The sequence below is a fragment of the Diabrotica virgifera genome, chromosome 9 (assembly GCF_917563875.1).
Source record: "Diabrotica virgifera virgifera chromosome 9, PGI_DIABVI_V3a".
NCBI classification, from domain to species: Eukaryota; Metazoa; Arthropoda; class Insecta; order Coleoptera; family Chrysomelidae; genus Diabrotica; species Diabrotica virgifera.
Genome location: NC_065451.1, coordinates 216,163,796 through 216,180,662, shown reverse-complemented (window position 1 = coordinate 216,180,662; position 16,867 = coordinate 216,163,796). Strand labels below are relative to the sequence as shown.

The following is a 16,867-nucleotide window of genomic DNA, read 5'->3' as shown; positions in this document are numbered from 1 at the left end:
TTATATAACAAATTTTGCTTTAAATTTGTCTCTCTATCGGTTTATGGGGTTATTTTTAATAAAATAATGTTGACCCCCGAGAAGGGGTGGCATCCACCCCCAGGGTAAAAGCGCAAGTTAACACCATGTCACCTTTGTTCCTTGAGATATCCTCTAACCGCTCACCAATTTTCATGCAAATCGATGGAGATTCAACGAAATCGGAGGTAATAGCTCATATCCACCTTCAGTGACTCCACTACACACCATTGACTGAATAAAAAATCTTTATTATTAATACTTTCTCAGCAACTGAGGGTATCTTATCAACTATATTGCTTTTAAACAATAATTGATAAAATAAAAACATTGACAGTTCAAAACTATGTGAAAATAATAACATTGTGACACATTATTGCACTGTGTGTGGCCTAATTTTGGGCTGAAAACCTGAAAAATGTATTACATTTTTACAAAATTTTGGAATATGTTTAATTCGTAGAACAATTTTAACAGTTGTTTTCAATACAGATTTCAATCCTCTACAAATAGTTTCTAATCTCTTTTGATGTAAAATAATTAGGGAAGCAGAAATTCAACAGTTTAGAATTTTACATTGAGTTTCCTATGGCCCGTTTTCCAATTCACCACCCCTGCTCTCTGCTGCATTTGATTTGTATTTGAATTTTTCACATCGCTTAGTTTCTTTTACAATCCCGTCATAAGCTCTTTTAACGTCGATAAACAATAAATATACCTCTTTGAAGTTTAATACATTTATGAGGACCATGTACTCATTCTACGCACCGTTAAAATCATTTTCGTATTTTCACAGTACACCAAAACGCCAAAATACAGTCCTGGATACAAAATGAACATCAATAACTAGCGAATGTGCACAATTTATGAGACATAAAGTCTCATATGGCATAATAATAGACGCATACATGTTTTGCCGTCTCATCATCCAATATCAGTGGAAAATTGATTAATAAATGGATGGGTTGTGGTCTATAAAATAATTAGCGTGTCTACCTTTTTATTTGTCCTGCTAAATTATTAAAATTTCTCTTACGAAAACACGGTACTCTTTTAACTTGAGCTCTAACCTCAAATATTCCAAATACAGTTTCTCTTCTTCCATTCTTCCATTTTAAATTCAGTTAAATTGACTATTTTATCAGTGCTACCTTTTTATGGAGAAGCGAAACATGTTGACTAAAATAGTCAACATGTGAATAAGTCAATTTTGGGCTCAAATGGTGCCTGGAGCATAATACATGGGATATTTTGTACATCTATGTTTAAGTTCACATATTTTATCTATGTTTCCATGACGGATCAATTATAAAGGATTTTTACCCACACATTTTGGTATTTTGGTGGTTAGCATGTTAGAATCATGTAAGCACTGATGATGATCGGTCATCCGATCGAAAATTAGTTCTGTGATGTAGCCCTTTTTAGGGATTTTAACAAATATACCTTTTATAAAGGATTTTAGTCGTTTTTTGAAGTAATAAATCACTTCTAAATAATTTTGAAGGTTAAAAACTAATAGATTACTAATAGACGGAGAGGCAGCGTTGAAAAATATCTTTGGATTTACTAAAGCTAGATTTTTCACAGTTAATTACTATGAGTGTGTAGAGAAACATACTGCGGTCGGTCAAGCGAAACGTAGAACAGGGGTTACTGAGAGGGTATCAAAGTTGCTTTTCCACGAAGGTAATTAAATCCATTTACTAAGGCTGAAAATCAGTACACACATTCTAAATTAGATATAAATAAAAGTTATTATAGTCGGTCAGCTGTATGACGGGACAGAGCCGGTCGGTCGACCCCAATAGTGGATTGAGGAAATGGAGCATTTTGGCTCTCAATTTTTTCGTCCAGCATTGATTTCGGTACTTGAAATTTTCACAGAAGGTAGGGAATAGTCCAAAGATCATTTTCTATATATCATATGATCCGCTATCATACGCTAAAATCTTGGGGGTGGTTGCCACCCCATCTCGGGGATGGGAATTTTTTATTCCATTTTAACCATGTATTTCGATGGAAAAAGTGATTCTAAGAAAAAAATGTTTTTTACATTTTCTTCGTAAAACTAGTATTTTTCGAGTTATTCGCGCTTGAAAATAACAGTTTTTCCACGAAAAAATCGACTTTTTAGGTTTTTTGAGAATACCTCGAAAAATATGCATTTAATAAAAAAAACTGTAGATATCAAAATTGTATCTTATCGTGACACAAACCAAATTATTTTCCAATAATATCTTTAAGACCAATACAAACCGAGATACGGCATGTTAAAGGTTAGCTTTTTTCGTCAAATGCATAATTTCAAATATTCAAAGCCATATAATGGAAAAAATTTGCATTTTTCGAGGAAAACTTTAATAATCTTTTTTCAAGTATACAATTAGACCTTCCAAAAAATAATAAAAAGTTTCTAGCATGAAAATTAAGCGACTTATAATCAAAAAAATGTCGGTACCTGCTTTTCTCTACGAAAAAATCAGTGAAAACAACCCCGTAACTACCTTCCTAATTCAAAACTGGTCTTCACCTTTCTGTAGTTTCTTTTATATTTATATTATCAATACACTCAAGGAGTTTGACCTATTTAAAATGCCTAATTTTGGAAAAATTGGAGTTTAAAGAAAAATTGATTTTTGCAATTTGGTATTTTTCACCTTTTACTTCAAAATATCTCCGAAAATACTGAAGATACGAAAAAAATTTATAAACTAATTAATTGTAGCTTTTTTTAATGACTAAAATTACCCTCAGCATATATTTTCATTACAGTGAATAGTTAGCCAGATATCCCTTTTTAAAACCTCTATTTACCAACAAACACCCCTTATTCGAGCCCTTTAAACCCGCCCCAATTAAAAACTAAGGGATCTTGCGAAATTTAATTTACACAGTCTTATAGCTCTTTAAAAATGATACAAAATCATTTTTAAAGAAACTTTTTATCGCCAAAAATATATTGAATATTTTTCGAGGTATTCTCAAAAAACCCTCTAAAAAAGTCAATTTTTTCGTCGAAAAACTGTTATTTTCAAGCGCGAATAACTCGAAAAATATTAGTTTTAAGAAGAAAATGTAAAAAACGTATGAACGTTTTTACGTATGTAAAAAACGTATGATAGCGGCATGATATAGAAAATGATCATTGCACTATTCCCTACTCCTGTGAAAATTTCAAGTAAATCCATGCTGGACGAAAAAATTGCGAGCCAAAATGCTTCATTTCCTCAATCGAATATTGGGGCCGACCGACCGGCTCTTTCCCGTCATACAGCTGACCGACTATAATAACTTTTATTTATATTTAATGTAGAATGTGTGTACTGATTTTCAGCCTTAGTAAATGGATCTTAGATTTTAGTAAATGGATTATTAGTAAATGGATTTAATTACCTTCGTAGGAAAGCAACTTTGATACCCTCTCAGTAACCCCTGTTCTACGTTTCGCTTGACCGACTGCAGTATGTTTCCCTACACACTCACAGTAATCAACTGTGAAAAATTTAGCTTTAGTAAATTCAAAGAGATTTTTCAGAGCTGCCTCTTGGTCTATAAATGATTGTCAGTAAATAACAGAATCAACGCAGAAATTCTTTACCTTCTAGTTGCCAAGAAATTATTGCAGAAAACCTTACCTTAAGCTTATTACAAAGTCATTTGTATTTGAGTTGTGTCATTAAGTTTAGAGAGGTAAACATACTGAATAGCAGGTATAATAATTAAACGTACAATTGATTAACATTTATCACTTTCTACCTGTGCCGGAAACTTAAAGACCCCACTCAAATACAAATGACTTTGTAATAGGCTTAAGATAAGTTTTTTTCTGCAATAATTTGATGGCAACTATACTTAAGTTTAACTTAAATTAATAGGTCTAAATAAATAAATTAAGTAAATAAAATAAATTTAAAATAAAATACCACTGTGTAGCGTAGTAGTACCTTATCTTTTTTAGTCGGCGTAACCCTTACGCTGTTAGCGTTATTGTTTTCCTTCATGTCAAGGACAAAATCTTTAGAGGGGTCCTTTTCGACGTCGATGATAACGGCCTATAAACACACACAATGATGAACAAAACAACATTAAAACAGACATTTACACCATTCACCACAAATATCTTTATTATACATACACCATACACCGACACCATTTCCCACGATTATGTACATATAGCATATAGTACAACATTGCTATGTACAAAAATTCTACCAAAACATGTACATAAAATTAAGATTTCGTTTTAACTTATTTCTGGAGAAAGTGAATCCGTCCCTAGTACAAACTCATCACCGCAATAAAACCAGGATTTTAAAATATACCTAGCTTACCTACATGTACCTAATATGTAAACACGTCCTTTCAATAGGGATACTACTATTTTTTGAAGTGAAAACTTCTTTAGCGATGTTGTGCACTTTTTGGATGGGGAAAAAGCATTGAATTCGCGACTGTCATCGTTCGCCAAAATAAATTCTGTACGTGTATACATAATATAGGACGCACGCAACGCGTATATAATATAGATATATTAGCACTTCTTTTTGGATGGGAAAAAACATTGAACTCGCATATTAGTAATTTATATACTATGTTGAATTGCGTATAAGTTCGAATGAGGTTATATTAATGGGCATACTTTCAATTTCAGAACATTTTATTTTTGTCGACACTACCCGAGTGCCTGATTTTTTTTTGTTTTATGCAGTTGAAAAAGCAAATTTTGTGTTCTTATATAATTTTGAGCTATTCGGGTAAATTATTATGTTTCCTCCTTCAATAAGCAATTTTAATATGGAAAATTAAACCTAAAATAAGAATAAATGATGACACTGGTATTAACGATAACCGGTCAATTGCTCGAATGCAATTGCTCGAAAATCAATTGCTCGACATGAAAATTGTCCGAAATACAAATTGCTCGAATAAAAAAGAAAATTATATCTAAAATATTTATTCAAAATAATACAAAATATAGACATAAGAAAGATTCTTGAATTAGGACAAATTAGGTGATATGTCACATATACAGGGTGTCCAGAAACTCTACCGACAAACGAAGACAGGAGATTTTTTAAATAATTTTAAGATAATTTAACCCAATTCACCTAGTCCGAAAATGCTTCCTAAGGGAGCTAGAGCTCTTTGAAGATGGCGTCATGTAATTAGTTTTTCTTAAATAACCTCAGAAAGCTTCCATTTAGAAAAACGCAAATTGGTGTGCATATTTACTTTCCAGAAATGAATCGATTTCATCCATTGTGAATTTCTAGTACCGGTCATAGGCGTCCGTTTTGGGTAGGGCAACGGTTATTTTATCGCATAACTTTTTTGTCTTTAACTTTTAAGCATTTTTGACACTGGATTATTAAATTGTGAGGTATTTTAGTACTAAAAGGTACTCTTGCTTTAAGTCGGTAGGACACGCCGTTTTCTAGAAAAGTCGATTTGAAAATTTTTCGTTTTTGGAATTTGAAAAAAATTGAAAAAATTTTTCAAAAGTAAACGATGTATTTTACTAACTTAAAGCAGGAGTAACTTTTAGTACTCGAATACCTCATAATTTAATAATATAGTGTCAAAAATGCTTAAAAATTAAGGACAAAAAAGTTACGCTATAAAATAACTGTTGACCTACCCAAAACGGACGCCTATGACCGGTACTAGAAATTCGTAATTAATGAAATCGATTCATCTCTGAAATATAAATAAATGTACCAGTTTTCGTCTTTCTAAATAGGTTTTTTTTGAATTTTTTTTTGAAATTCAAAGGACGAAAAATTTTCAAATCGATTTTTCTAGAAAACGGTGTGTCATATCGGCTTAAAACAAGAGTACCTTTTAGTACTAGAATACCTCACAATTTAATAATACAGTGTCAAAAATGCTTAAAAATTAAAGACAAAAAAGTTATGCGATAAAATAACCGTTGCCCTGCCCAAAACGGACGCCTATGATCGGTACTAAAAATTCACAATGGACGGAATAGATTTATCTTTGGAAGATAAATACGCGTACCAATTTTTGTTTTTCTAAATAGAAGCGTTCTGGAGGTATTTAAGAAAAACTCATTACAAGACGCCATTTTCAAAGAGCTCTAGCTCCCATAGGAAGCATTTTCGGACTAAGTGAATAGGGATAAATTGTCTTAGAATTATCTGAAGAATCTTCCGTCTTCGTTTGTCGGTAGAGTTTCTGGACACCCTGTATAATAGTATATTAATTTATGCTGAAAAAGTATTTATTACAAATCTAAACTATCTTTGAACTTTTAAAATAATAAGAAAAATAACGGTTTTGATTTTCTCTCATTATGATAATTAGGTATTATAATAATTTCCAGGTATTAGGGAAAGATTAAAATCATTAAATACCCATTAACATGCTTACCCATTACCAATGTTTCTTTATTGGGTATGTATTGGATTTTTGTGGATATTTTGTGGATTATTGTGAATAAATATTTTAGATATATACTTCTCTTTTTTATTTTATTTTATTTTATTCGAGCAATTTGTATTTCGAGCAATTTTCATGTCGAGCAATTGATTTTCGAGCAATTGCATTGGAGCGAGCAATTGACTTAGAACCGGTATTAACTGAAGAGAAATCCAATGGTGGTAAATACAGTAAAGACTTTTTTTCTTAAAAGGTTCGAACTTAAACTTAGACTCACGACTTAAAGACGTTCCGGGGCATTACACAGCCCCTGAGCATATGTACCGACACTGTATCCTCCAAAATGCAAAAAAGCACCTCTTGGTTTTCCAGAACGTACTTCACCCCTTGTACGAGATGGTGCTGCATCGTTTCAGAAGATTAAGCAGCTGTCTATCGACAACTATTCTGAACTCAAGTGATTCCTCTGTATCTATAAGAGAGGGTACACCTGGAGATGAAGATAAAACGGTCAAATCTGAACTTTTTAAAGTGCTCATAACAACTAACCCAGTTTCAGACAAGGCATAGGTTAAGTCCGATTTTTTAGCAATGGGGAATAAGTGAATGAAACATTTTTAACCTCCTTAACACTGTTCAGGATTTTTACCGTTACTCAATGTGCTTGTACTGTAAAAAGTTTTGAATATATTACATGTAAATGTTATGTACTATTCAATCAGCAGTACTATGCAACTGTTGTCTTTTACCTCCTCTATACTGAATTATTCTCGTTCCACTATACAGTGAGCACGTAAAGGTTGGAATAAATTCATTTTCTCGAGAATGGACGATTTGGGAAAAAAATCCCGAAACAGGTCAATTTTTATTTTTAAATTACGACTTTTTGGCATATATGTCATACTAGTGACGTCACCCATCTGGGCGTGATGACGTCATCGATGATTTTTTTAAATAGGAATATGGGTCGTGTGATAGTTCATTTGAAAGGTAATTTAATTCTCTATTCAGTAATATAAACATTTACATAACTATTTACACAGGGTGTCTAAAAAAATTTTTTTAAATTAATTTTATTGACATAAAAAGAAGAATGCATGTAATTTTTATTTAGTCCAAAATACATTTTAAGGTTCTTAGAACACAGAAAAAAATGTTTATTTGAAAAATAATCATTGCTTTTCCCTTAAATCAAATGTTCAAATGTAAAAAAATTAAATGTTCAAAAAGAGGAAGGTGAGTGGGCGGCTAAAATGCTAAAACGATATTTATTTGTTAAATAAACTTTATTTCCTGTTTTCTGATAGCAGTAAAATGTATTTTGAGTTAAATAAATTACACACATTCTTCTTTTTATGTCAATAAATTTAATTTAAATAATTTTTTTGGACACGCTGTATAAATAATTATATTAATGTTTATATTACTGAATAGAGAATTAAATTACCTTTCAAATAAGCTATCACACGACCCCTATTCTCATTTAAAAAAATTATAGATGACGTCATCACGCCCAGATGGGTGACGTCACTAGTATGACACATATGTCAAAAAGTCGCAATTTAAAAATAAAAATTGACCTGTTTCGGGATTTTTTTCCAAAATCGTCCATTCTCGAGAAAATGAATTTATTCCAACCTTTACGTGCTCACTGTATAATCATTCTGTTTGTCTCACGGATATTCGCCATAAAATGTTTTCTCGGTATGGCATTCAACTTGGTTTCTTAAAATTATTCTTTTTATATACTTTTTAATCCGCGATAACACTAGTCATTTTATCTATAAATAATAAAATCCTTAAATTTATAATTTTGTTAATGAGGTTATGTGTTTTATCTTGTTTTATTTCAAGTCAAATCGAGCGAATAATTTGAGCATATTAATAAGTTTTATCGACAAAAGTAGTAAACAATTCGTTAATACTCATCTCTAGAGTCTAGAGAAAGCCATATGGATGGTATTATGTAAAAAGGATTCAAGTCTTAAGACACACAAAAAATTAGAGATCCACATACATGCTGCCAAAAGAATATCAGAACTGTAACATTGAAGAAAAATTCTAGTAAAAAGTATATCTCATCTTGTTCTGCTTAATTCCATATTTTAGGAATCTTTGAAGTCGGTGGAAAGGCCGGACGCATCAAACAACAGAATATTATAATTAACCGTCTTGCATCAACTGCTGAACATAGGCCTCCCGTAAATAATTATATTGCATCTGATGTTGAGCCTCTTGAATCCAGTTGTGCTGGATGCGCAGCGTTGCGCATCCAACAAAGTCGTCCGACCATATTGCTGAAGGACCTCCTCGATTACTATGTAGGTATACTCGTATGCATGTCAAAACAGAATAACGTAGACAAATTTATAAACTAAAACAATGCATAAAATTGAAGATGAATATAACTTCTAAGCAATTTTAGAAACTAGATCAAGGCGACTGTTTTGGAACAGCAATTGACATCTTTATGATGAATAATTTTTAAGAACCAAGCTCTAACACAGTTAAATATTCATCATATATTGGTGTTCCTTTCATTTGTCAATATAATTTGTTATGGTGTATACGTAATGCTAATTCGTAATAATCGTAATATTGTTGTTGATGGAATGGAAATTGAGCAGACTACATCTTATAAGTACTTGGGCCATGAAATTCGATTGGGAAGAGATAACCAAACATAGGAGCTCTTACGTCGCATAGGATTAGCCTGGACAGCGTTTGGTAAACTGATGTATTTAAATCGAACCTACCCATATGCCTGAAAAGGAAAATCTTTGACCAGTGTGTGTTGCTTGTACTCACTTATGGAGCGGAAACATTAACACTCACAAAAAAGGTAGTGAACAAGATTCGCATAACTCAGAGGGCTATGGACCGCCTGATGTTGGGTGACTCCCTGAAAAACCGAATCCCAAACGAAGAAATACGTCGTAGAACAAAAACAACAGACGCCGTCGAAAAAACCACGTCACTAAAGTGGAATTGGGCAGGACACGTCGCCAGATTGTCAGATGGACCGACGATCTGAAGCATGTTATCGGTAACTGGATGCAAGCCGCACAAAACAGACAGATGGAAAGAGATAAGGGAGACCTATGTCCAGCAGTGGACGCGTACGGGTTGATTATAATGATACGTAATGATCATTTATCAGAAATCCTTAAAATTACAACAATTACGATAAAACAGCTGACAGACTCCTTTTTGCACAACACCATCCACACGTTCTTGAATGTTCTTTGCCCTTCTATCGAATTATCCTTGTTGGATGAGAGCAAATGCAATTTCAAGGTGTAATTTAAGGAATGAGACGTAAGCAAAGCATTTTCTCACAATTACGCGATCGGTGGAATCGCTGCCTCCTACACAGATGGAATGTATTGAAACGATTTGAACGAGACGTCTTGAAATTGAGCTGATTATGATCATTTATTAGTGTAAATGAAAATTATCTAGATTATGTTCTTTCTCTGAAGGTAATATGTTTCAATCAGTAATGGCCACAGATATGGTGAGTGTCAACAATTCTTCCAACTAACCGATCACGTACAAAAATGACTTTATGGTAATAAAAGAATACGTTACATACACATATACTTGAATGTAACGCTGCCTTCAACACGTAACAGTAGAGTCAGTAAATCAAGACAATCATTAAAAAAATAAAGGTTTTGAAAAGAAGCCTTCTCTAAGACCTTTCTTCTCTGGTCTACATCATCCTACGCATGATACCAGACTATCCACCATGACCACCGCCACCACCAGTGAATGTCAACACACAATCAAAACCAATGTCGTCACACACGTTATAAAAAACACGGCCTTAAGAAGATGCCTAAACGGGACTACCAATATACACAAAAAAAAAGAAACACTTAATTCCAATTCACACGATGAGAACGGAGACGCTAACAATATAAGTTACTTATGAAGTACAAAGAGAGAAGAACAGAGGAAGAAGAGCGCCAGGTCGAAGAAGAAAGTCATGGCCTAGAAACCTGAGTCTTTTCCAACTCGATAGCCATTGCAGTAGATAACGTTACATATCTGGCATCAATCTTGAAAAAAAAAGGTTCAGTAGTAGATCAGTGATGTAGAAAAAAGAATAGTAAAGGCACAACACGCATATTACTCCTTAAAGAAAATCTGGAATACACGCGATACATCAGAATTAACCAAAATCAAAATAATTAACAGGTGTATTAAGAGTATATTATTGTATGGCGCAGAATCTTGGATATGATGGAGACAAGGAGAAACAACTAAGTACCAAAAAATTACAAACATTTATAAATAAATCGTTGATAAACATCCTAAAAAAATACTACCTTAAGAAAATAACAATGACCACTACAAGAAGGAAGTGGAAATGCATTGGACATACACTAAGGAAAGACCAAAATAATATAACCAGAATGGGATTAAAATACCTACCAGGCGAAAGACGAAGAAAAAGAGGAAGACTGGATATTAGCTGGAGAAGAACTGTCACAAGATATCATAAAAGAATTGGCTTGAGATGGAGACAGATCAAACAGAGAGCGAGAAATAGAGATAAATGGAACTTGAAGAGGAAATTTCGAAGGAATACAACAGAAAAGTTGGCTGATCCAGCTAATCAGCCATTTTTCACTTTTAAAAAGACAGAGAGAGAGGCGATGGGAAGCGATGGAAAAACGCCACATAAGCGTACAATTACAGGCAAAAATCATGGCATCAATCTAAGCGTAATCTTCGATAAAATGTGATGGATCACTATTCGCGGTGTGCAAGTACTTGGAAAGGGAAACGAGAAACGACCGTGCGCGAGTCGCGGAGAAATATTGCATCTATCTTAAATAATTCATATTGTCAATTGAAATTGTCAAATTGACGTATATTTCATACCTTCTGTCATTGACGCAGAAAAATTATATATTGCTCCACAATATTGATATGATATGCAATTATTATATAAAGGTAAATTTAATTAATTGTATTTTGCTTGCAGTACTGCATTTTAATAACTGATTTTATTTACTACATACAATTGTTTACGTTTGTTAAACATAACCTGCATCTTATTTTTTCTTCTTATTATTTTTTTGGACTATGGTCTTGACAATTATCCAGCAACCAGGACTAATATAATTGGCCAATATAATTAAAAGTGCGAATAAAAGTACAGAGCGAAGAAATAGAGGTCGCTTTGCCGAACTTGCACGGTCCCAATAGGAAATCTGTCACAGGTGCATCGCCAATCAAAAGCTCTTACATCATAATAATAAATATAATAAATCCTGCTAAATGATGCACGGAAACGTAGTAACAGGTGAAGGGATATAATCAGTTATTGTTGCGTAAAATTACCACATTTACTTCATTTTCTGCGGTAACATTGAGAATTTCAAGGTTTCAGACAAATTATATTTTCTTGACGATGACATTGTTGATTTTGCAATCGCAGTTGTTATTATTGGATTTTTCTAGGAAAAGATAAAAAGTTAAACTTCGTGAGACTCATTTTAGCAATCAACAAAACCTCGAGAACTAGTTTTGATACACGTGGAAATAAAAAAATACCTAATACATAATTATTATGAAAGTACAAAATTCGTAGCATAATAATTGTGTACAAAGGTAAAAGTGTTCAAATGTAATGACATACGCGGCAAAAACACGACCTGACACAGAAAGAACAAAAAGAATGCTAGAAAGAGCAGAGATGAAAATCCTAAGAAAAATCGACGGTAAGACACAAGACACTATAGGACAGAGCTAGAAGTACAGATATACACACTACATTGTGTGCTGTAGTCACCTCAACAGAAACACTGCATGATATACAATAAGTATCAGAAGGAAATGGAAACCACAACTCAATCATATTAACTTTAGAGGGGTGGAAACAATATCCACTCAACGCATACCAGAAGAAGAAAACAAACTGACAAACGTTCAAAAGGATAGTCAGTGAAAGTATTGGCATGATTCCAGCAACTCTAACAAGGAACTGGAACAAAAAGTAGCACAATTGGTTTCAATAAGAAGAAATTCACTAATACAGCATTCTTAATAGTCAGTAAAGTGTGCCACGAAGAGCTTGTGTAGAAGGCAATGACATGCTTTCTTTCCTCCTATCTAGATCATAGAAAATTCAGGATCGCGATATCCTCCAATATTCCTTTTCTCCCTTAGTCTCTTGCTTGAGTGAGTGGTCCGCTAAATTCTGAGTTAGGTCATACCATCTAGTTGGTTCATCATCATCATCAGTAGCTCGACAACTCTTTTTGGGTCCTGGCTTGTTCTAGGATTTTCCGCCATTCTGTTCTGTTCCTTGCTTTGTTCTTCCAGTGGGTAATCTCAAGTGTTTTCAGATCTTGTTCCACTTGTTCCATGTATCTAAGTTTGGGTCTTCCCTTTGACCTTCTCCCTACTGGTGTTTGCTTTATTATATGTTTTTGTGTTTCGGTCTCCAACATTCGTTCAACATGGCCCATCCAGCGCAGACGTCCGATCTTTATGGATGTTATGACGTCGGGTACGTGTCTAAGGATTTTTCGTTCAAACGTACCTAATAAGTTCTCATCGCTTTTCGTCAGTGTCCATGTCTCTGATCCATATATAAGGACCGGTTTTATCAGGGTTTTGTATATTTTGCATTTGGTTTTTCTCGTGATGTTGTTAGATCTTAAATGTTTAATGAGTCCATTATATGTTTTATTAGCAATATGTATTCTTCTCTTAACTTCTTCGCAGACATTGTTATCTGCGGTAACTAGTGAACCTAGATATGTAAAATTTTTTACGCTTTCGATGTTATAGTCTCCTATTGTCAGATTCTGTAGGTTTCTTTGGCCTGTCGATTTGCTGGCCTTCATGTATTTGGTTTTTATTTCATTAATATTTAGGCCACTGTTTTGTGCCGCTCTTTCTATAGCATTAAATGCTTCTATCATTTCTCTTTTGCTTCTAGCTATGATATCAACATCATCTGCAAATGCCAATATTTGTACACTTTTTGTTATTATTGTTCCTCTGGTGTTGACTTTTGACTCTCTAATTATTTTCTCTAATGTGATGTTGAATAAAATACAGGATAGGGCATCTCCCTGTCGTAGGCCAGTTCTAACATGAATTGTATCTGTTAGTGCGTTTTGAATTCGAACCCTGCTTTGTACTTTAAGTGTTTCTTTTACTATATCAATGAGATGAGTTGGAATATTAAACTCTTTCAGGGCGTTGATCAGAAATTCTCGATGGATACTATCATAGGCACTCTCAAAATCAATAAAGAGATGATGTGTTTCTATATTAAATTCACAAGTCTTTTCCAAGATTTGCCTCAAGACAAAGATCTGATCTATTGTGGAGTTCTGCCTGCAGAAACCACATTGATATCCCCCAACTATTTGTTCCGCATATGGTCTCAATCGCTCATACACAATATTTGACAGTATTTTATATGCCACAGTCAGTAGCGTTATTGCCCGGTAGTTGTTACATTGAAGCTGATCTCCCTTTTTATGTAGTGGAATGATTACTTCGGTATTCCAGTCTTGTGGCAGTTGTTTATTATTCCATATGTTCACTGTAAGTTCGTGTATCGCATTCAATAGGGAGTCTCCGCCTTCTTTTATTAATTCTGCGCTAATGTTGTCCAATCCAGGTGACTTGTTGTTTTTAAGTCTGGTAACTGCTTCTTGCATTTCAGCTACTGAAGGGGGTTTGTTTCTCTGGTATCCGTTTGATCCAGTATAATTTCATCGTATAGTGGATCTCCGTTTTGTTCTCTTTGAAGAATTCAGTCCATCTTTGCAGTGTTTCACTGTTGAGTTACTATATCTCCTTCTTTGTCTCTGCACATCATTGTTCTTAGTTTACCATCTGGTTGGTCACAGTCCTCTTTTCTCCGGAGGGTTTCCAGAAACAATTAATCTATTTAAAACATTTAAAACGTTCGTTCGATGAGATGTCCAAAGTATGCACAGCATTCTTTTCCCAAATTCCCAACATCACATCTCAAAATTATACATCTTTTTGGCGATTTTGTGTCACATATAGAAATATTGAGAATACAAGGGTCAATACATCAGTTTTATCTTTGACTTAGGCAACTCATCGCATTTCTTGTCATACCAATGGACTTCGAACTTCTGCTTCACAGTTGCCATCGTTAGTAATATTAGATACGAGATAGTTTAAGCTGTCTACTATCTGTTATTTCTGCAAATGGTTACTCAGCTGAATAGTGTTGAATATGTCTATTCTCACCATTTTCGTGTTGACTTAAAACTCATTTTAAGAACAACACACTTGATTGAGTTTAAGACCAACTTTAATGCTTTCCAACTCAACAATTTGCAAGTGATCCAGCATTTCTTGTAATTTGCTGCTATAAGTGTGGCGTCATCAGCAAATCTTAAATTGGTGATTTTTCTACCAGCTACCCTTACTCCATAGACCCATCTTTCTAAAGCCATCCTGATGGCACGTTCACCATAAATATTGAATAAGTGGGGGGACAAAAGGCATCCTTGCCTACCCCCTATTTGTAGGCGCTTGGAATTCTCTTGACTTTTCAGTAGTTTACAATGTAATGGGCTTAGAAGAAGCGAAACAGCAGGTAAATGAGACAGTAACGTTTGAAAAAAGGATCTTTCTAAAAGTAGTAGACCAAATAGATAACTATTTTTTATCAAGAGGAAGAAAATAAAAAAGCGACCAAGACTCTGGACAATCGCAGACCAAAGGAACATCAAAGAAATGGGAACAGCAGACTGGAATACCAAGCGAAATACCTAACTAGAAAAAAATAGAAAACTATCCGAGAATATAGAAGCTAAAGGCTTTCACAACTTGCAGCTCCGCTTTCGTGGTAATTTACAATAAAAACAACCATTAATATCAGTAATATGTAAATAAAGTAAATATTATTATTTAAAAGTTGTTTAAAGTTTTAAACAGTAAAAAAATTCACTATTTTATCAATGTTTAACAACATTCTTAAAATTTACAATGGTAAACCCAACTTTCCCTCCAAATCCAACGTTACTTAGGAAAGTACTATCCCGGTTAACATCAAAGACAAAGTTCCCATTTACAGGTTTTACTCAATTACACTACAATACGCAATAAATAATAAAAGCAAGTCATTTATGAACGCAAGCGAAAAAATCCAACTGATCCTGAAAAGATCAATACTATAATTGGCTTACAACCAAAATCGGTTTGTATAAAGTATGTAAATATTTAAATACTTCCACAATATCCATTATATGCGCGATGTTCTAATTCCTAGTAATCCATTCAGGATTATTTTTAAATCGCTCAACAGATTAAAAGTAATTCCTTTGGACTTTTATGACAGAACGCATCCATTTGGACAGACAGAGATCATTTTATCGATAATGGGGACTTAAAAAGAAACAAGGAATACGTAATGCAGAAAAAATAACGCTTAGACTCATGGACGCCAGCAGTGCAGTACTAGGGGATGCAGGGAGTGACGTTATAACCCCTTTTGGGAAAGAAAATACTTCTATATTTTATATTGGTTAATAGTATGTATATATTCGGTTGATCAAACCAAGAGTTATGGACAAGAACTTATATCTAAAACAATATGCAGAAGGAAATGGAGTTGGATGGGGCACACACTAAGAGGACCTGAGACACATAGCGAGGCAAGATCTAGAATACACACCATATGGAAAGAAATTAATGCTATTGGGAAAAACTGGGCAGAAATAAAGATCAGTGCAAACGATAGGACAGAATGGAGCCAGACAGTTGACACCCTATGCTCTGCATGGAGTAAAGAGGAATAAGAGAATAAAGAGAATAAGTATATATTCAGATGAACCCCCTGACATTCAAATGCGCCCTCTGACATTCAGATGCACACCCCCTTGAAAATGATCCTGGCGGAGCCCATGTTTAGACTATCCAACCTCTGGACGGAGACGTATAGAGTCTAGAAGTCTATAGTCCGTCCGCTATAACTTTTCCCATGCAATATGATTCATTTTCAATCAAATTAAGTCAAAACATAAATTGAAACGAACGTCGATGTGTATATACATTTTGTATACTGTATACTCTATATACTACACACATCGGCGTACGTTTCACTTTCTGTTTTGACTTAATTTGATTGAAAATGAATCGTACCGCATGGGAAAAGTTATAGCGGACGGACTATAGACAATGGGAGTCCTATGTCCAAAATGCAAAATGGAATAGGTTACAGTAAAGCATAATAGGACAAATTCTCCTTCACTCTTATATTTTTTCCTTCATCATCTAGCCTTCTGCGTCCAAAGTTGAACATAAGCCTTCCTTAATTTCTCCCGGTATATTAATAAATGCAAAATCTTGAACAACATAAGATTCGCAGACGACACCGCTATTTTTGCAGACAGTCTAGTCTAGAAGCACTGCAATGATTAGTAATAGCCCA

General features: G+C 34.0%; 1 protein-coding gene across 9 annotated transcripts in view; it reads right to left on the bottom strand.

Moving 5' to 3' along the window:
• Positions 1–16,867, bottom strand: part of LOC126891622 (fatty acid CoA ligase Acsl3) — a 153,762-nt gene that overhangs the window by 38,557 nt on the left and 98,338 nt on the right. For 5 of the 9 annotated variants that reach the window (XM_050660836.1, XM_050660832.1, XM_050660833.1 and 2 more), the window contains one exon: positions 3,966–4,073. The exons of the other annotated variants lie outside the window; for them this stretch is intronic. In XM_050660836.1, coding sequence (XP_050516793.1) covers positions 3,966–4,073 — 108 coding nt within the window. The remainder of the gene's footprint in view (positions 1–3,965; positions 4,074–16,867) is intronic. 9 annotated transcript variants of the gene reach the window in all.